Source organism: Condylura cristata, unplaced genomic scaffold (genome assembly GCF_000260355.1).
Source record: "Condylura cristata isolate star-nosed mole 26May11 unplaced genomic scaffold, ConCri1.0 scaffold00011, whole genome shotgun sequence".
NCBI classification, from domain to species: Eukaryota; Metazoa; Chordata; class Mammalia; order Eulipotyphla; family Talpidae; genus Condylura; species Condylura cristata.
The window spans coordinates 21,660,425-21,681,883 of record NW_004567112.1 but is presented as its reverse complement, the minus strand read 5'-3'; the positions used below and the strand labels follow the sequence as shown (position 1 = coordinate 21,681,883).

The following is a 21,459-nucleotide window of genomic DNA, read 5'->3' as shown; positions in this document are numbered from 1 at the left end:
TGCCCTTTGATAGCTGGCTCTGTCTGCTAGAAACAGTCTCAGATGAGAAGTTCAGGGATGCAGACAGACTGCTAGTTGGCAGAGAAAGTATTTTTGGTGCTTTCATGGGGCCCCCCACGGTCTCCTCCCCAGCCTGGATGCCTCGGAAGCCCTTAACTTCCACAGAACCTCAGCTCTGGGAAGTAACTCCTGACCTGTGCCTCCCCGTTCTCACATAGCGAGTGGAGACTGGCCCGAGGGCACTGAACCTTGCTGCTTGAGTGCTCTGATTGGCTCTAATCTGGGGTGCTCGGGACACTGTTCCATGAGGCCTTCCTCCACCTCCTCTGCCAGCTCCGGTGTCTAACTCCCAGGAGGACCCTGGGCTCCACCCCACCTCCTGAGCTGAAACTCCTGTGGGCAGCACCTTAGTTTTCTTCCCCTCCTAGTTTAAAGGTCCACCCCCCCAAGCCCCCTCCCAACATGTGAGGAAGGGACCCCTTCTCCTGGCCTTGTTGAATTCCCTTCCCTGGGCTGTTCACCCCCAACTACTGCTACGTGTCCATGGTCTCAAGGCGCCCATTCTGCTCTAGCTCAGGGTCTCATCACTTCTTTGCTGGGTTAGTATCTCCTAATAGCCTTGTCCGAATCTCTAAATTCACCCTCTACTCCACTGCCAGAGTTATCATTATATTCCTCATTTTATAAACCTCCAGCGGCTCCCTACTATCAAGAGAGAAAAAAAACAAAACAAAACAAAACAACAAAACCCAAACTTGATTTCAATTGCATTCCAGATTCTACAATCTGGTCCCAACCCACTTGTTGCATTCTGTCTCTGTTGCCCCAGGAACTGTGTGCTGCAGCCACATGGGCTTCTCAAGTTCCCCAAACACCCTCTTATACCACATCTCTGTACACATGGTATTCTCAACTAGAAAGACCTGTGACGTCCCTGTTTTAGCTATCAAATTCAATGATTTTCAGTGCTGATTCTAAATATCCCTCTGTAAATGAAGTTTACGCCTATGTGCTTTAAACATGGGAGAAATCCAACAATTTTCTTTTAATAGATGGATCAACCCTGTTCGTTCCTCTCCAGTCAGAATTCCTCTGTATTCCCACAACACTTGGCCTGAGACAAATCAGCACAGCTCTCCTTCACCCCTGGATGAGTTAACTCTTTCCCTGTCCCTCCCAGTAGCCTGTGGCCTGCTTGTTTACCCCGCGCCCACATTCACATTAGCTGATGGGACGCTGGCCATGGCTAGGAGCCCTCAGAGAAGCCAGGAGAGATGCGTGCATTGCCCACCATCCCTGCCCCCAGTCAGTCAGTGACCCAGTGGCCGGCAGTCTACTAAGGAGAATGTAGTACTTACAGATCTTGTGAGGTTTGACTTCTGTCTGGGATGACTCTTCGCTGCTGGGCTTGAGGTTGCTGAGAAATGATTAAAGATGATTTATTGTCAGAAGGGGATACTTTGTGATGAAAGTCAAGGGGATGAGAAACAGTGCTGCAGTAATGAACAGATTTTTCGGCAATGTTTATGATTTCATTGCAAACTGCTTCCTGTGAGGTGGCCCCAAGATATCCAGAAACCCCCATAAAACAGTCAACATGGGGACAAAAAATAAAAAAAAGAAAAAGAAAAGAGAGGAAGAGATGTAACATTCCAGACGAAGCACAAAAGTCCAAGAAAACAAGAGAGTTGAAGGTCCAGGTTAAAAAAATAGATATTCCAGTAGTGGAGTGCAGGAGGGATCCAGGCGTAAGCATGGAAAAACAGGTGAGATACAGAAGAATTTGGGATTTAGTATGAATATTAAAAAAAAGAAAGGCAGCAGCATAAAAGCCTGTAATTAGTGAGTAACTGTTACAAATGGAATAACTTCAGGATAAAAATGCAAGTATGTACCCCCAAGCATGCACTACACATCAATTTAATCCCACCCATAGGCAGAGTAGAAATATTCTCTCTAAATTCCTCTGCTTTTTTTTGAGAGGGAAGGGATGGCCTGACATCTCTCTACTACCACAGCCATATGATGGCTGCCAATAATGGCTCTGTGAAGAAACCAGGCATTTCTCCCTTCTAGACTCTGTCAGTCAGTAAGGATTCTCTTTAGAAAGCTGCACTCATATTCAACAGATATCTTACCACATAGCTCTTTTCAGATTCTGTGAGATCAGGTCCTGCTCTCAATGAATGATGAGAAGGCTGTGATCACCAAGCAAATTATAAGGGAGACATTTTAGCAGATGTCACATTGGAAGGATTCAAAATAAAAGCGTGAGCAAATACACGTACCACACCATCATACTCGATGACACCGGATACTCATGGCCTGGGGCCACCGAGTTTCCATGACAACACGGTGGGTGCACAGGAGAAAATGCAATGTACAGAGTTAGAAGCAAGCATCCAGGCAATGAAATGAGACGTTGGGAACATGGCTGCAGTGAGTGGAGAACGAATACACGGGGTGGGGTCCCTGCATGGCCGGGTAGGCGGAGGGGCTGCCTGAAGGGGCAGTCACGTCCTCTAACCACACGTGTTGGTCCTGTCGCTCTCAGTCAGCAAGCAGCTGTGGAGGCTGCTGGACCAAAAGCCAGTTTGTTATTTTGTTGGCTGGGAGCCTCCTCTCGGCAAAGCAGGCACAACAATCTATTCACGAGGCCACGTCTTGGTACTTACGAAAACAGAAAGAATAATGCTTTGGGAAAGCGCTCTGGTGGTCCTTGAAGTATCAAACAAGACTATTCCCTGGAGTGATCTGGCCATGATACACTCCGGCAGGGAGGAGTTCAGGTATGTAGCAGGGCAGAGCTTACGGCAGAGCAGACCGCGTCCTGACACGGGCACAGGAACGCGACCTGGTTCACCAGCTCGGGAAGTGCAGCTGACCCGGGGCCCAGCAGACCTGCACTTCACCTGGGGCTCCCACAGCAGCTTCATGTGGGGCTCCCTTGGGAGAGCGCTGCTAATCAGTTCCCAGAGCGCACTCCTCTAATTCCAAGCTCTCCCGAGCCCCCTAAATAAGTACTCGAAGAATCAACCTTGGAGAAACGCTCCGGGTGACATGCGACAGTAGGGAGGAGCCACAACCCTGGCGCTTGCTAACAGGGCTCTGGGAGCGTGTGTGTGTGACCCCTCTGTTTCACAGAGGCCGGGGCGGGGCCGCTCCTGCAGTCACACAGGAGTCCCTGGAGTCCTCTACGGTCCTAGTGGCCCTTCTCTTCACCCCTGAACCCACCGTCAGTGTACCTGCTGACACAATCCTCAGTCCCACAGAAACCCTGGAGACAGGCAGGACAAGGCTCTGCATTCTAGTTCCTTTCCAAATCCAGGGTGACTGTTTGGGGGTGGGGTGTTTAGTGTGCTCCCCAGCTCGGCTGCTCTGCACACCACTCCTTCTCTGTCCATCTCCTCCGTCCATGTGCTCATGCTTCCACGTGCGCTGCCGGACCCACGGCCACCCCAGACTAAACTCTGCTTCCGTGCGTCCACTCATTTGTTTGTTCATTCATTCATTTGTTCCTTCGTTCCTTGTTTATTTATATCACCTCTACACTTTTATTCTTTGGGGAAATTTCAAGTTTTCTTGTCTCTTCTAAGTTGCAATCACTTAAAGCAGTGCCCTGGGGGCCTGGCAGGGGTGAAGAAGAGGCCACTGCTTGCTCCTTCCAAGGACCTGCAAGCCTGACCTCCTGTGGCCTGCTGACAGGCCATCCCTTCAGGGGGCAAGGATTCTGCCTAACACCGAGAAGCAATGCTATTTCCCAGCGCTGCTTTGAGGGCTTTCATGTAGATGCAGAATGAAACTCATTCTGGGCATCCTCAGCAGGTGACACAAGAGGCTCTGATTTGATAAAAGGGAAAGTTCTGTAAAAGTGACAAGTGTCCAACCATACCAGGGTGTCTGGATAGGAAATGCTTGCCTGTCAAGCTGAGGCTGAGTTGACTTTCTAGGGAGGATGTTGGAGAGCAGTTTCCCAAAGTTACTGTCTGTAGGTCACCTAGGAAACTGAAAATGCAGACTCAGCTTGACATGTCTGAGCTACAACCTTGGGCTGCATTTCTACTGGTGAAGTACAAGCTGCTGGCCCACAGATCAACTCTGGGGAGAGCTGGAGTCTTCTACAGAAGACCTTAGTTGTGCAACACAGATTCTTGGGCTACAGCGTACCATGACTGATGTCAGTCACACCTCATGAATATAAAAGTTCTCATAAAAAAACAAAGAATTTCCAGACTCTGGCTGGTGGTCTCATGACCTCAGGTCATGCAGCAGAAAGATGATGTGACAATCCCCTGACACGGGCCCCAGGGCTCACGAAGGCTCTACGTGTCTACAGTCAGCCTCCCCAGTGCACTGGCACCAAGTACTTAGCAAACACTAAGCGCCGTAATGAGGCTTAGAGAATCAACATAGTAAGGAGGACCTGACCTTTTACTATTTCTTTGGGTAAGGTTTTTTAAAAGCAGGTTTCAAAGCATACGTAGGTGCTAAGATGTCATCTAAGTGTTGCAATAATCCTTTGATTTGGGGAGGGCAGATAAGGGAATATTAAGATTCGGGGAAGTCTGAAGGCAGCAAAGCCTCTGAGCACTGAGCTGCTCAGGTCTGGGCGTAACGTTTCACCTGGCTCCTGAGTCGTGACCAGAGAGCGGCTTGACCATGACAGCCGGCACCAGCTTCCACGCTTCTGGAAACAGGCACTGGACCGTCTCTTCCTCAATACTCTTTCTTTATGCAAGAGGTAGCGGTGTGCAGTAATGGATACCTTCCATTCATTAACTCTGGGATTCCCAGTCCTGGAAGGGACCCTAAGAGCAGCCGATACCTTCCTTGGTCTTGGGTCAAATGGGAGGATAACCATCCTCACAGCCTTCACATCTGGACAAACTCAACTCATCCCTGAGAGGTAGGAATGTTTTGGTTTCTTAATGTTTGTGGAATAAATAAAGGAAGAAGGCAAGATAAACATTTATCCTATTAGCAAAGATCCAATTTCTCCCCATTTGAAATGCATTCCTTAGATTGAAGTCAAACGTCTCAATGTAGCTAAAATGTAAACTTGGGGCATAGGGTGGGTGGAATAGGGTGAACCCTCAAGTGGAGGTGGAAACTATTAGCATCTGTTATGGGGATCTGCCCCTCATATTGTGGGTTCTTAATGCTTAGATTTTCCCCCTTCAGGCATGTTTTTCTTTCCCTGGCCTCATTTTCTAACCAGGCACACATCCTTCTCTCTTTTCCTCCGAGCAGATGCTTTCCAGCATGGGCTCCAGTAGCCACTGAACGTACTGAACATGGATAAAGCAAATGGAATGTGCTGGAAATGTAACACATCTGATCTCAAATCCTTAGTGTGCAGCTCTCCTCCTGCCTGTGACAATACAGGTGCTTCTCTTTTTCTTTTTCCTTTTCCTAATAAACCTGTCCTTTTAAATGTAAAAAACAAAACCCAAAGACCCCAAATCCTCAGTATGAAATACAGAGTATATAAGGCCTCATGAATCACTTTATCACTTTTACATTGATTATATATTTAAATGTACTGTTTTAGATTTACTGGATTAGCTATATTATCATTAATTTTATTTGTTCATTTCCCTATAGAACATTTTACATGACATATGTGGCTCTCACTACATTTCTGTGAGGCGTACACCCCTGAATCTTCTCCAGATCTTGAGTGTCTGTCTTTATTTAAACCTAAAAATAGACCTAAGTTTTAACTAGGATCTCATCCAGGATTGGGAATAAATGGAGTATTATCTCATGCCGCGTACACTTCAGACTCCTGAAGGTACATTCCAGTTTTTCACATGTTTAGATAAACACAAATCAACCCTACACACACCCACACACGCACAGACTCACAACCCCGCCACCCCTGGTATTAGTAAGCAGGTGACAGTCCCTGACCCAGAGCCCCTTTCTGCCACATATGCAGACAACGCACATCAGCTGCCCCTCCTGGCCTGCAGCCCTTGGCCTGCTGTCTGCAGTGAGCAACGCGTGTCCTTGCTCTGGCTCCGCTGCCCTTCCATCTTCAGTTCACAGAAGTCCCTCAGAAATCTGATCCTCTCTTCCCTGGGGCTGCTAATCTCTCTGGCTCCACAAAACACCTGGTGCTGCTGCTGGGCTACTAAGCCTCCTCTTGCCATTTTGAGCTTGAGCCAGAGCCTTGAAACCCAAAATAAGTTGTCCCCAGGCTAAAAAGCAGCAGGAAGGCCTGATGATGTGAACAGGATGCAGAGCACAACCTCAACCTGGGCACCTTGGACCCTTGCACAAACATGAAGTCTGTCCCCTGACCCCCTGTCACGTCACACCCTGTGTTCTCAGACCCCAGTTTACCTTCCCGGGGACCCAGAACTTGGGTGTGGGTAGAAGAACATCCATGTTGCAGGCCAGAACTATTTGTCTTCTGAGCAAAACGTTTAACTCCTTTGGGCTGGCTTCAAGGCCTTCGTGACATAAGAGGGCTGGGGGTGCTTTCCCGGCTCCCTGGCTGGCGTGCCACGTCCTCCCCCGGGGAGCCAGAAGCAGGCGGCCTGGCTGCAGGGAGGCCGCGCTCCACCCCAGCCCACTGGACACCGACACCAGAGGCGGCCGGCTGCTGACCCTGGTCCCAGAGTGGGCGGAGATCTGGCTTTCAGCAACGTGGGAGGTGACCGTTTGCCTCGGCTGAGGTGGGTGTCTGGCAGCTCTCAGGCCATGGCGGGAAACTCCGTGACCTCAGTGATCCGGGTCCTGCCTTTCACTCTGGAAACACACAGGACCTTTAAAACCGTCTCTGACGCCACTGAGTTCTCGAGTTTTTGAGAAAACGATGCTGGCTTAAATGAACAAATGACTGCACAGCAGCTCAACTGGCTTCCATGGGACTTGGCCCTCGCAGGTGCTGCCTCCCGCTGTGCTGGCTGTCTGATCACAGCAGGGCCCTCAGTGCCCAGGCTCCTCCTTAGAGGTACTTTGGTCTTGTTTTCTTTCTAAAACCACACGAGGGGACATGGCAAAGGCGCACAAGCCTGAAGCTTTCCAAGAGGAAGCCTTTGTCCTCGAGGGAGCAGGAACCAGGAGAAGCATTCATTCACACAGTGTACATTACAAATTTTCTACCTTCTGGATTTGGGCCACCCAGAATGAAAAGACTCTCCCATCTCCTTTCATCTACCTCCCTCTGTCAGGTGGGGTGAAGGAGGGAGGATAAATAAACCACTCTGCTTCCTTTCCCTGTTAACCTGCCAAGTCCTAAAAGTGCTCCGTGCTGGGGAGCCCCCCACAAGATGTCACCGTGTGACCTGCAGCGTGACTCTGTAAGGCGATCACTTACAAAAAAGCCCAAACATCTGAGTAGGGAACTTGAAAGGCAGGATGTGAACCGGCCTCTGCTCCCAGGCCTGTGCATTCACCACACCTGCAGTTCCAGGGACAGGTCTGGAGGGACCCACTGGCTAAGAGCTCCCTGACTCCCCAGCTCCCTGTGGCAGCACCATCGCTGCTGCAAGTCTCCCAGCACCTTTCCAGGGGAGGACACTGTGGCTCTGGGTCTTAGTTCCCTGCCTGAATGTGGAGAGAATACCTGCTGTTACTCATTTTAAGAATTGCAGCCAAGTCTCTTCCCCACCGCCCAAGGAGTGTCAAACAGCGTCAATTTATTTAGACATTTCCCTTCTGAGTGAGTCAAAGGAAAATGTTTCCCATTTTTAGTTGAGTAGCTTAACATTTTACATTTCCTTTTTGTTCTTGCAAGTTGCATCACATGCTTTCCCTCCCATTTCTGATTCCCAGGTCTAGACTTTTGTTCTTATCTTTCTGGGAACTCAAGTTTCCTTGCGGTGAGGGGACATTCCCACCGCACAGCATTCTGGCACCAGCTCGCCCCCTTCTTCCTCTGTGGCTGGAGTTTGTCCTTGTGTTTCTCAGACAGACTTGCCGCGGACCTAGAAGGTTCCTGCATACCTCAAACTGTGTGGCCTCAGCTTTTACTGTTAAAGCGATTTGCTTTGGGCCACTAACCCACGTCCCAGCCTCAATTTCCTTCTCTCTTCATAGAAGTTGAAAAAACTGAGGCGCTAACCTGGGGCTCCATGAACTCTGAGGGAGTCTGGGGGGTGGATGGGGGAATTCAAGTGTGAGTCTCTTGAAACTTTATGAAGTTTGTGTGTGCTATCCTCTTCGCCAAACGACTGGCCAAGAGTCCTTATATTCCCAAAGCTTCCATGACTGAAAAAAACCTGCCATTCATTGGAGTAGATCTTTAAAGATTCTTTTACATTCAGAAATTGTACGAGGCTCTTTCACCAGCTATTGGAACTCTTAAAAACGAGGGTTAGCCAGCCAGCGCTCAGCGCTGCTGTCTTGGGGAAGCCCGGAAAATACTTGGTGACACTAGCAATGGAGATTTCCAAGGTAATTTCACTGTACTTTCCCGATTCGATCGTTTTAAAACCTCTTGACCCAAATTACATCCAAGAATTTGATGTTAATTCTGGATTCACTGGCACTGTACAGATGCATACATACCCGCCTTTGTCCAGCTATTTAATGTGTCCTTCAAGAAAACCAACAAAAATCCTCATTTTTCAATAGTGAAGGTTTGCAGTCACGATCTCTGTTCCCTATATTTAAAATTCTTTCTCCTTTACGCTGAAAGCCACACAGAATTTTTACCTAATCACAGAATACCAAAGCCAAAGGAATTCTGCTCCTCTTGTCTGAGTCTTTTGTTTCATGGAGGGGAAAGCTGCCAGACAAGGGAAATGACTCATCCAAAGACACTGGGCAGGCAGTGCTGGGGCTTCCCACAGAGCCTCCCTGAGTGTTGCCCTCAGGCTCTCCTGGACCTCTCACCCCTGCTGGCCGGCTGTTTGAGAAAACATCTAAAAACAAGAGCTACCAATGTGCTAAGTCAGCGGAGAGGGTTGGGGGCGGGGAGGCTGGCCAGGTGACTAAGGGGAAGGGTTCAAGCAGGGGCCTGCTCAGGCAGGGAGCCTCAGCAGCCGGGTCCCAAGGTAATCGAATGCCAGGAAGAAGGTAGACAGTGAGAGGCCCCTCCAGCACTCTGCTCCCAGCTGCTGCTCCAGAGCCCCTGGTCCTCTCCTGCAGACACCTGACCTCTCTGCAGGACTGGAACTGGGCATTGCCCTTCACACTCCCACCTCTGGGCCTCTGCTGTGGAGTTTGCCTCCTTGAACGCTGCACCTGCCTCCTTGAATGCTGCACCGTGCTGTAGCGTCTTTAAGCTGTAGATCAAATGCCACCTTCTCACTTTCCAGGTCACCGCCTTCCCCTCCTATTGCTTATGTTTCTCTATCCCCAGCCTCCAGAGTGAACTGTTTGTGCCTCTGTCCCTGTTTGTGCTGTAATTCCTTATGAACTTGTCTTACCCCCTCAATGCAGATCATTCTCCTTCAGATGGGTCTGTCCTTTTTTCTTTCACTCAACAAATATTTACTGAGTGCCTCCCATACAAAACTGTCACAGCACGGAACCCCTGGGCACTCACACTCTAACCGTGACCAGGCAACACAGAGGGAAGGGCTGAGGCGAGCCCCCAGGCCAGGTGCAGGGTGCGGCAGCTCAGCCCGGCACCCTCTCTAGTCTTGCTGGCAGAGGAGGAAGTCAGGGAAGGATTCAGGGGGAAGGGACATCAAGTGGGGAGTGAAGGACAGGCGGGGGTCATCTGGCCAAGCAAGCAGGGAGGACTGGAAGAGGAGGACGGCACCTGCTCCAGTTCCTGGAGTGGGCAGGGGAAGGGGCCTGGCAGGGGCGCCACTCAGTGTCCAGCTCTGACAGGGAACAATGTCAGTGGCCGCGGCCTGGGTACCCATGACGGGTGGTGGTGGGGGCGGGGGCTTGAGCTGGAAGAGCAGGAGGAAGGGAGGGGACAGGAAGTGGTGCTCAGGGCTGGGAGCCCACTGAGAAAGGAAGGCCAGTTTTCAGCAGGCCTGGCTTTCCGTGCTGTCAGCTCCTCCCTCCTATCCTGTGCTAGGGAGGGAAATAGCCCCTGGCCTCAGTGGAGCTGGGTAGCGGGGCACTTCCTGAGCACACCGGCTCTGGAACAGGCCACCGTGGCTGGTGACTCACTGCTGACAATAACGAGGTCTCCAGGCGCTGTGGGCCTAGGAGGACTTTTATGGAAGTCTTCCCATGTCAGAGACATTTAATTCTTTTTAGCCACGTTGATGGCCTTTCCCTTCCAACTATTCTTTCCTTAGCTGGACACACCCTCTTCCTCCTCACAGGACACATTCCAGAAACACCTGCTCAGAGGCAGGCCCAGCCCTCCCCTGGTGGTGCTGTTTTTCCTCAGACCCACACTGGGGCCAGTGCACAGAGCCTGCTCCCCTCTACCATACCTGTCTGCATAACCTAAATAGCCTCATTAAATCCTTACAACTGCCCCGGGAGGAGGGACTATTTCCACTGCTTCTTGGCACTTGGGAAAATGGCTAAGGAGGTTCAGTACTTCCTAGCTCGAGGCAAAGTACAATTATTTATCATTGTCCCACGCTGCCTTCCTCTGCAGCCATTGCTCTTCTCCCCCCTACAGCCCCCCAACTGTAGGGCCGGAGTTGGATATTTGGCCTATGCTCCGGGGCCTCCAAGCTGCCTCTAGGACTGCAGCCTGGACACTGCTGTCCCCCAGTCCATTGGACACAGGCCTCCAGGCCTTGTATCAATATTTGTTGAGTGAATGAAACTTTAAAGGAACACTGAGGATCAGCACAGTCTATTTTAGGGACTAAACAGAGCACACACTCAATAAATGGTTGGAAGACAGAAAAATTCCAACTGGAACTAGAGACATTCTGGAATGTTCTGTTCTAAAAGCAGCTCTAGTTCACCCAAGATGGCGGCTCCCTGCCTCCCACTGACAGCGCAGACTGCCCCACCCCAGCTCCTCTGTCTATCACTTTACACAGTACTGCTTTGTGGGGTCCTCTCAACCACTCCATGAAGCAGGAGTTATCACCTTTACTTTTCAGATGAGAAAGCCAGAGAGTAGAGAGGAAGTCACTCCCAAGTCAGTGGACAGTGAGAGGCGAGCAGGGCTTCAAATCTATTAACTGCAGAGAAGCTACCCAAAGTCCTTGATTTGGGTGATATTCAATGGCAGAATTAACATTAGAACCATGATCTAAATAGCCAAATTGATCGCGCCCACCAAATTTTCAGATCTCGGGCCCTCCCTGGTGGCGCAACAGGTTAAAGTGCAGCACTATGAAGGGATCAGCAGCCACTGCAGCAGGAATTCGATCCCTGGCCAGGGAGCTGACCCACAGGGCACAGCAGACCTGTCCTGACCGCCCGCTGCTCCCCTCAGCAGTGTACTTCAACAATCTGCCTGTTCTGCTCCCCATTCTGTCTCTGGGGAATCCTCTCAGCCCCCGCACCTCTGGCCTGTACCCCAGTTCTTGTATACATAAGTAAATAAACCTTTAAAAAAAATTTTTTTTTGAGACCTCAAAATACCCTCTGGCCACCCTGGTCCAAATTCTGAAATCTATGCAGGTGACCCAAAGAGCAAAGTTCGGGGAGCCGCCTGAGGACCCAGAGTGCCCTCTGAGCCTCTGTATCAGACAGGCCCCAGGGCTGGGATTGCAGGCTTCTCCCAGAACCAAAAAACACTTGCTCATCAGCAAGCAAAGTCTTCACATTCCCACACAAACACAAGACAGGACAAAGGGCTGGCAGAGCTGAGCACTGGCAGAGCACTATGGGTTATGGACACAAAGTGCATCTCACACAAAACCAAACCACAGAGAGCCAACCACAGCCTGTGTCCTAGCTGGTTAGTCAGAGCAAGTGGGGGCCACCTCTAGGCCACGCGCGGGCCTGAGGAAGGCCTTCCTCCTAAGGAGCTCCCGTGCCAGGCTAGGAGATACTCAAAGTATCTCAAATGTGACAACAGTCTTTTGCCTGCAACTATCCCCGGCCCTAACACTTTAATCAGTGACCTCTGTTCACGCCCGTAATTTTGGGGTTCTCCAGTATTGTTGCTCCCAAAGCAAGCACATGGGTCTCACTGGTGTCCACTTGGCTTCAGCAGAGGGACCTTGGTGAGACGGCCGGCCCCCCAGCCAAGGCACACACAGGCATGCTGCAGGCCTACCTGGCTCACACCACTCCGAGCGGCCTTCCTCTCAGCCTGCTCACCACTTCTATGACTTCTACGCGGCTCTGTCTGCTCAGCCTCCCTTCCCGGAAAGGGGCCACCCAGGGACTTGCGGGGCTGGCTCTCCTCGGGGGTGTGGAGCTCTGAGAGTCTCTGTTCCGTGCTCAGGCACCTGACCACGTCTGATGGTTTCAAGCAGCTCTTCTTAGAGATCCTGGGTCCACCCGGGCGTCTCTCACCTGCCTCTCTCTCCGCTTTCCTCTCAGACTGCCCGCTCTCTTCTCGCCACGGCTGCCTCTTCCCCTGGCTGCTGAAGGCACTGCTGAGCTCTGAGATGACCCTGTCAGAGCTCCCGAGTGGCGGCTGGGAAAAGCTATCCTGGTGGGCACGGAAAGGTGGCCCCAGGGTCCCACTGTCCCCATTGACGTGAAGGGAAGCCGGGGTACTGGGTGCCAGGGGGTAGGCTTGGTCTGGGGGAGGTAGGGCCAGTGGAGAAACTGCAGAGTGAGGGGTGGATTGATCCGACCAGCTCACATGGGGAAGGCTGAGGGACAGGGAGGGGCTGGACCTCCCCAACAGGGCCAGGTGGTCAGTGTTGTAGATAGACGCCTCGGGCAGAGGAGGCAAGGGTGGGGTCAGGGCCAGAGAACGTCGGCCTGGGACCCCCACTGTCAGTGAGATCCACTCAGAGGTGACAGCGTGCATCTCGGGGGACAGAGCTCGGTGGGAGGGAGGCAGAGATGAGGGGGCTGGCATGATGAGCTTGCTGTGACTAGGAAACTTCAAAAGGGAAGGAGGAAAACAAAAGAAAGAAGCAAAAGGTACAAGGGTCAGCATAAAGAAGAAAGAAGGACATCATCGAGAGGGCGTATAAAGTGGGATGAGTGGAGAGAGCGGGCAGGACACGCTGGTGTCCACACAAGAAGTCTCTTGGTTAGGTCTGGAGAGAAAAGGGACATGGAAGGGTGTGTGCACGATGCGTGCAGGCGGTGGGGGGTGAGGGAGGCAAGCGGCATGGAGATGGGGGCAGGACCCACCAGGGCAGTCAGGGATGGCGCCCGCTGGCTTGCGGCACTGTCAAAGGGACAGGAGAGAACGCCCCACCCAGCACCGCCCAGCCACCAGCGCAACCCGGCTCTGCGCCAGACCCGGAGGGGAAAAGGTGGCCTGCCACTGGCCTGGCTCTTCCTGGGACTTCATTCTCTCCAGGGGGCGCGGCCCAGAGCCTTCCCGAGAGGAAAGGGTAGTCATCTCACTAATTTTCAGCTATGCAAAAAGCCTCCCCTCCCCTCCCACCCCCATCGTTATAAAGCAGGACGCCCTGCACCAACTTCACACCCTCTCCCAGGAAATCCCAGGAGCTCCAGTTCCCTGAGCAGGACGTCCTGGGTCAGCCCCGCTGAGGCTTTCTGCCCAGAACTTCCTCAGGGGTCAGGGATGAGCAGGTGACAGAGGGGGAAAGGATTAGAGGATGACAGCTAGAGGCGCCACCCAGTGTGTGGTCTGCGATTCTCCTGCACCTGGCCATCTCCCTCCCACTCACCACGGCAGGAAGACGGTTTCTTTCATTGCTCCCTTCATCCCCTGGCCCTTCCCCGCACGGGCTCTAATGCCTCTCCTGAGCCAAACAGCTCTTCTGAGCCCAACGAATTTTTTCTTGGCTTTGGGACATGGGGAGGGATTCGGAATACTTTGTAACTTAGAACAAGTTTGCTCATAGTCGACATTCAGAACAAGTGTTCTAAGTTCCCTTTCCAACTTGGTTTCTTTGCAAAGAATATGATGGATCTTTATTTCCTGCAGCTCAACCCTGACCAACAAGGTGGTCAAGAGGACCACACTGGGCCATGGTAGGTGACAGACTGTGAGGGCTCCCGACCACCAGCTTCACCCAGGATGAGATGATCTCAGTGGGGGGTCTTGGCCATCTGAAAAAGGTTCTTACCTCATTCTTTAGCTCTCTTATTTCCAAACAGTCACCTTCAGTTCTTCCTTTTCCCCTGGGATTGTATTTTCCCCACCAAGTACTCAGAAAATGCCATTGTTATACATGGAAACATACCCCGCTGCGGACACCCTGTTGCTGTGGATGGGCTCAGACACAGGGCTGAGAACTGCCCCAGAGAGGCCGTGCGCAGCCATGCGCCATCGGCCCGAGTATGAAAACAGTGATGAGAAGCTGAGGTACCTGTGGGCTGGCGGTGGCGCTACGACTCGGGGAGGAGTAAGGCAAGTCAATGTACTCCACGGGGTTCTTCACCAGTGGCCGCTTGAGCACGTCCACGTAAGTGATGGGGAAGATGCCTTGCCGCGACGTCCCTGGGATCCTCCCTTCGTACCAGTTCTCGTCCACCTGGCGAAGCAGCGTGATCCTCTCACCCTGAAAGACAAGCCAGACAAGGGTGCTGTCCTGTCATGCCTCAGCCTATGCCAAGCTCTACCTGTCCCTGAAGGGTCCACACTGTTTGCTGAGAGAAACCTTCCCTGCTAGAACCAGGATGGAATTAGTACCACTGGGATGTAGAGCTACCTGGATGCAGAGAGTTAAGCTTGGTCTTTAAATATTTCTGCAAAGGAGAAGGTCAGGCTCACTACTCCCCACTCCCAAGCTAGCAAGCAAATGTAATGTTTTTGGTTCATTTAACGTACATAAACAAATGTTCAACTTTTTTCTCCAAGGCAAAGGCTTTTGGGGTTATCATTTTTCTTCCTTTCTAAATACCACCCCCATCCCATATCATCATGGAAAAAAGCCAAACACAAACAAAACAGAAAATAATTGCTACCCATAACATTACCAATTGGGGACAATTTTTATTACGTGTACCTCAATTCTCTGAATTTGACTTACATGAAAACTGAGTATGAAATAACATTTCCTTCTTCCAACTTGCTTTTTCATACTTAACAACATGGTGAGCCTCCTTTATCAACAAGTAGAATTCTACAAGTGTGATAGTGTTGCATAGCTGAATGGAGAGTCTACATTACATAATGATTTAATTACTAATCTCCTGATACCAGGCAATTAGCTTGCTTGCAGTGTTTCATTCTCAATCCTATATACAATTCAGCAAGCCAGAGAATTCTGACATGTAAACAGCGTGAACTCCTGGGGGAGAACTATGTCTACGTAGCTTAATTATTCAAAATATGCACGCTGAGCTCCTGACGGCAGTGACGAGGATGACAGCACCGGTATCTCCTGTCAGCTGAGCACCAGCTGGATCCCGAGTGCATGCTGGGGCGTCACACTTGTTTGACTTAATCCTCTGCCAAGAGCTTTGGGAGAGGGACACTTATCACATATGATATGTAAGCATACCACATATACCAGGTAGCAGGAAACGGAAGCTCAGAAAAAATTATTTAACCCTCCAAAAGCTGCACAGCTGATAACCTGTCACTTTTGTCTTGAAAGCTTTTTAAACTTCTGGTGTCCAAGAACTAGCTTTCCCCCACTGGGCTGACACGGTGCCTGTCACGTCATTAGGTGCCAAATCAGATGCTGGTTGGACATGGTTTATAAAAAGAGATGTAAGATTCCAGAAATGCTGCCTCACACCAGTGAGAAGACAGTTAAACCCTGACACCACCTACTGCCTCTGATGCTGTCCTTGGCTGGGCCCACACCACTGCCAGCCTGGCACACTGCAAAGACCCCCCCAGGGCCCCTCACGGGGGAGGACAGGGCGGCTCACCTTTCTGAAGGACATTTCTACTTGCGTGTCGCCATTAAAGTTAAACTTGGCAATAGCTTCTCCGTATTCCAAAACTTGCACTGGTGCGAGCTTTTTGGGCTGAGCCTTCTCAGCAGGAGGGAGAAGCTAAAACAGGAAAAGAGGCAGGAGGGCGAGAAGGAAGTGGGAAAAAGAGAGACCAGGAGAAACAAACACAGCACTCAGTCAATGAAGGGCGCTCTGGGCAGCCTGGACTCTTCCTCAGAGTGAAGGGGGGGGCGGTACCTCGATGTAGGAGCGTGGGAAGATGCCCACCCGGCCGTGGTGCTCTCCTTCATACCAGTTCTGGTCGATCTGCTTATAAATGTAAACGATGTCTCCCTTCTGTAGAGGAAGCTCCCTGTGGATAGGGTGACGGCACCTTAGCAGATGTTTCAACATCAAGATACTCAGATTTTTTTTTTTTTTTAGCAAAAGGTCATTTTGAGTGAGGTCAAAGGGGGACAAATTACAGAAGCAGGGGGCTCCGGAGTTGGAAGTGAGAATCCCACTCTTCAGGAAATGACACCATGGCGGCATGTTTCCAGTCTTTTGTGGGCTACAATGGCAACCTTTGAGCTGACTAGTACTTGCAAGTGCTAATAAGCAGGGCTGCTAGTCTGCTGTGGTTTCCTCGAGGGATCTGCGAGGGACAGCTTATGTTCCCCTACTTACTGAACATATAGCTGTGCACCCGGCGGTCTAGTTGATGGATGAAAGAATGAAATACACTTTACAGATCCCTTCACTACCTTGATGATACTCTTCTGCATCCTAGCAAGCCATGCCATTAGAGCTTTAAATGACACTCAAATTACTTTTGACATCTCCTCTTGTCCGCTCACCTGCCTACTTGGCTGCCTGTCTATCATCATGCAGTGGAAAGGCCCCGAAATGAGGCAGGTCTGAGTTCAACCACTTCCTCGCTCTGGACAAACTACATGCTCTCTGGTCTACTTTATCTGAAAATAGGAGTCAACGCAGAGATGTTGAAGTTAGCAGCAGACTACTGAGAAAACACCTAGCCTGATTCCTGCTATCTAATTCACAGTAATGTGAATTCATTTCCTTTTCAACATGGGAAAGGGACGTTGGATAGAAAACTGGATTTTCCTTCAAATATTTACCCTTTTTATTCAACTTTTCCATATTTACCTTTTTTGTGTTAATTATGTTAATGTCTAACAACCAGGACCTCCTTGTTAGAAATAATGCGTAAAGGATAAATGATAGTCAAAATAAAAAGTTTTAAGGAGGAAAAAAAATTGCAATTTGAGATTTTCTTGAGTAAAAAACCAAACACAAAAATCCAATCTGATCTTTTCCGTTGGTGTGAAACCAACAGCATGTTAAACCAGGTCTCCGGCGGATGGGGCAGGCATGTGCCAGCTTGGCAGTGTGCCAGAAGCCCCAGGGTATGTGAAGGGCACTGCCGTCACGACAGGCACATCTGGAAAACTTTACACAAAGTCAGCACTGTGCCGAGTGCAAGAACAAGGCAGCCTTGTGGGTCTGGCATTGGTAGATAGGATTCTAATCCTCACCAGGCCCACCAAGGAGATCTGGGCATTTGTTTCTATAGAAGGAATGATTTTGGCCAATTTTTTGCCACAACCATCCTTGGACACATGGATGAACAAGATCCTTGGCATATCCACCCTTGCTGGAGATCTGCAGACTCCAATCTGTGACCCCCACATGGCTTCAGATACAGAGATAGGAGATACCAGATAGACACAGGGAGGTAGAGAGGAGCTCAGCTCACAGAGAGAGGTCTATAATGGTGGCCAAAGGAGAGGTACCACAGGGTGCCTGGGGTTGTTATTCCCCTCACCCTACCCTCCCTGCACTGTGGACCATACCCACACCCCACACAAGAGCCACATGACAAGGTCTGGTGGAACCAAGTTTTGAGAAATGATCTACTCTAGATCTTTCCTGGAGTGTCACCATTCATGTTAGCACAGTAGAAGCTCAAAGAAGTTTGTGGGAAAGAAACCTGTTGAACTGTTGAATTGTGTCCTCTCAAAGATCATTTTTTTGAGTAACATACTATGAGGGAAAAATTGAACCCGGTGATTGAAACTCTTTTAAGGATTCAGATTCTATGGATCTGTCATTTACTAAGATACATTGTTTTTTTGAAGGCAATGAGATATAATGAAAACACTGATTCAGGAGAAAAGAACTCTCCAGCATTAGCGATATAGAGGGATAGGGACAAGTTCTGTCTCAGCTTTCTTGCCTGCTCTACTTGACAGGGCCACTAGCAAGAAAAAAAGTTGTATCATTCTTCTATGAAATACAGGTAAATGTAGTATCACAAAACCACCCAGTTCATATTGCATGAACCTTTCTCAATTTAGACAAAAAGGGGAAAAAACATCTGCTTGATTAAACTAAAAAGGAACTTATGCAATTAAAAAGGGTGGATTGCTAACTTTTGCTACATTGTGCAAAGTGCTTTACCACTATAACCTAGGCTGACCTGCAAGCTAGGCATTTTATGTCCATTTCACAGACCATGGAATTTGAGGTGGGAGAGGCTGGGGACATGGCTGTGGTCACAAAGACAATATGGAGATTGCTCAGGATTCAAGCCAGCATACCTACCCTTGCTGGAGACCTAGCGTCCTGTTATTTCCAGCACATTATGCCATCACCTCTTGTTGTGAGCTAAAGGACTGGAATAAGTGCACCAGGGATGTTCTTGGGCTCTGGAAATCCTGGTCAGTCACTCCTTGTGTTAGGGGAGATTGGAATCACAGTTGAGCCACCTCTACACGGCACTTCCCAGCAACCAAGGGTGGGGAGCTTTCCCTCTCATTCCTTTCATTTCCATACACGAGGCCTCCCATCAGCAGGACAACAGGGCAGCTGCTGGTCACTGATGCCAACCAAAACTCATGGTCCATTTATTTCCTAATAGGTATGAAGTGACCACTTCCGTTTAGCTCTCAATCCTGGGTAGTGTTTTCCTAAATTCTATTCCATGTAAAACATAAAGGTTTCCTGGTCATGTAAATTCAAGGTAACACTGGGTTAAATGAGTTAATCAGGTGTCCTCATTGTAAGCCCTCCAGAGCCATCGATTTGCTCGCAGCAAGTGACTTCTTCAAGGAGGGCAGTGGGTACCAACATAGAATGCGGTGATTCCCAGGCTTGTTTATATGACGGGGCATGCTTTGTGAGAGATATTGAATGGACGTAGCACTCTGAGGAACACATTTAGAGAAATGTTGGGTTCCTGTGGGTGGGGTCTTACAAAGCTTTCAATCTCTTGGGAGATTGTAGCAAAACTGGTGAAGTTGTCTTCCTACAGGCCGCTCTGACTCCTTCCATGGAAAGGTGGGTCATATTAGCCACACTTCATCAAGTAAACCGAGTCCCTGTGCAAAGAGCCCAGGCTCTAGCCCGAGTGCCTGGGTCACTCCCCCAGCCTCAATGATCAGTTTGGGCCTTGTAAACCGTCTATTTCCCCCATTTGTACAGAGATTATTAAAACAGTACCATCCTCATAGGGCTACATGTGATGTATTTGCTGTGTAGCATATGCTTTTTTAAAAAAAAATTATTGCTGTTTCTCTAACTCTTCTCTACAAGCAAACTTCTGTGTTTCAAAGGCAGTTAAAATGACAAAGGTGACTGGCGGTACTTACTTTAGTGTCTGAGCTTTAAAGTCAAATTTGGCTCTGGCAGGTCTCATCTAAACAAGAAGCAACAGTAAGTTAAACTCATGATTCACGTACAACAAAAAGGACACAGTTTCGCATGTTTCCAGAAAGCAAAGCAGAAAAGTTCACTCTAACCAGTTCGTTCTGCTGTAGAAATCTGGGCAAAATTCCACTATCTGTCCTTAGCAGAACACAGGGCGGATGTTTGGTCAACTATGTCATACACAAAAGTCTCCTTAAGGAGGGGCAGATTTGGGAAGAGATGGCTAGAAAAGTCCCAGATTTAGTTCCCCAAGGCTGACCATGGCTATTAAAGAAAACCAGAGTTGGCCAGGAGTTCTAAGACGTTCCTTATCTGCTGTCTCCCTCTGAGGGGGAGCACCTTCTATATTCCTGACTGAAATTATGAGGAAACCCTGATTCACCTCTCACATCATCTCAACTCCATGTATTTCTCACAGCTTGTGAGATCATGAAGAGCCTGATAAAGTGAGGTCTGAGCTCATTTTCTCTCCATGGCTTCCCTTCCTGTTGAGTAGCCGTCTCTTTTCAGACCCCAAGGCCTGGAAGCCATCCTCAGCCAGAGTTCCCACTTCTTCATCAAGTCTGCTTTTAAGACAAGACGTCATTACACAACCCTGCTCAGGTCTGAACTATGGTCTCTACAAGCACAAAGCTTCTTTTGTGAGACTTTTCTCTCTTCACTTTAATCTACTGTCACCCAGGAGCACAGACAGCATTCCTCAAATACTTCTGTCACATCACTTCCTTGCTCTGAAATTGGCTGAGGCTCTCAATTGTCCCTCAGATCAAATCTCAATACCTGACATGGGTTAAGGTAGTTTCCCCACTCATAGCTAACTGCTTTTAATCTCCTATTACACTCTTCCTGTTCCAGTCAGGCAACTACTTGTTATACTTTATCTACACCTCCTTTGGAATTTCTTCACCTCTAATTCCAGCAATAAGTTCACTCTTCCTTAACATATTTACTTGTATATCTTTCTTTTTCCAAAAAAGTAGTTGTTTTATCTACTTTGTGGTTGATTTTTAAACAAAGGGGAGAAATTATGTGAGCAAGCTGTTAATGGCAGCAGTATCATTCTGCCCTGCACAGCTCTAATATTTTTAACTGCTGTGACTTTCTGGTCTAGGGAGACAGTGTGATGAAAATTAAGTCGCACACTTCCCCTGCAATATTAGAGGGTATGAACAAAGTGGAGGGAGAAAATGGGAGACTCTAGGCAAGGAAAAAATGGTATTTAAAAGCTTTATCAATGTTAGTTTTAAATTTACTCCCTCAGGGATATGCCCATTTCTCCAAGCTCCTCAAACTGGATGGGGTTTTCTAGGGACCTTTTGCAGGGCCATGAATTCTCCACAGGAATTTTTTATTTCTGCAGATTTACGTTGATGCTACCATCTAGCCGTCTGTCTACGCTTCCACGGCAGCTGAGAGGCCAACTGAGTGCCTCCATGCCACACAATGTCAATGCCACCTTTGGGGCTATTTAATACTTTAATAATTGAAGGCAAATTAAGAAGAGGACAGACGGGGGAATGATCGCCGATGAGTTCACGAGAGGAGGTCAAATGACCAAAATTTTACGGACAAAAGTTGCAGTGGCTCCAATAAAAAGTGGCTGTTGCCCACTGGCAGTCAGCTATCAAACTGTGTGAAGTTGGCACGATTTATGCCCAAACAGCACCACAGTCACATTTACGTGGTAACTGAGTTCAAGTAAACTGATACCACTTATCAATTACTGTAACTATCTTTATGAGGTGTAATTTAACTTATAAACTGGCTTAGGTCAACACTGAAGAGAATCTTCACATTATTCAAGGCTTAGAGACACTGAGCACACAGACTCTTACCCGTTAGGAGAGCCATCACTGCTTACACAAAGCATCTTCTCTCTCTCTCTCTCTCTCTCTCTCTCTCTCTCTC

General features: G+C 49.2%; 1 protein-coding gene across 34 annotated transcripts in view; it reads right to left on the bottom strand.

Moving 5' to 3' along the window:
* Positions 1–21,459, bottom strand: part of SORBS1 (sorbin and SH3 domain containing 1) — a 205,724-nt gene that overhangs the window by 7,153 nt on the left and 177,112 nt on the right. For 17 of the 34 annotated variants that reach the window (XM_012723549.1, XM_012723539.1, XM_012723538.1 and 14 more), the window contains 6 exons: positions 19,494–19,540; positions 16,081–16,195; positions 15,817–15,942; positions 14,304–14,495; positions 2,139–2,198; positions 1,359–1,549 (listed from right to left, as the gene is read on the bottom strand). In XM_012723549.1, the coding sequence (XP_012579003.1) occupies positions 1,359–1,549; positions 2,139–2,198; positions 14,304–14,495; positions 15,817–15,942; positions 16,081–16,195; positions 19,494–19,540 (731 nt within the window). Of the gene's footprint in view, positions 1–1,358; positions 1,550–2,138; positions 2,199–12,112; positions 12,896–14,303; positions 14,496–15,816; positions 15,943–16,080; positions 16,196–19,493; positions 19,541–21,459 lie in introns of all 34 variants that reach the window. The other 17 variants (XM_004680595.2, XM_012723551.1, XM_012723562.1 and 14 more) reach the window with 4 other exon arrangements.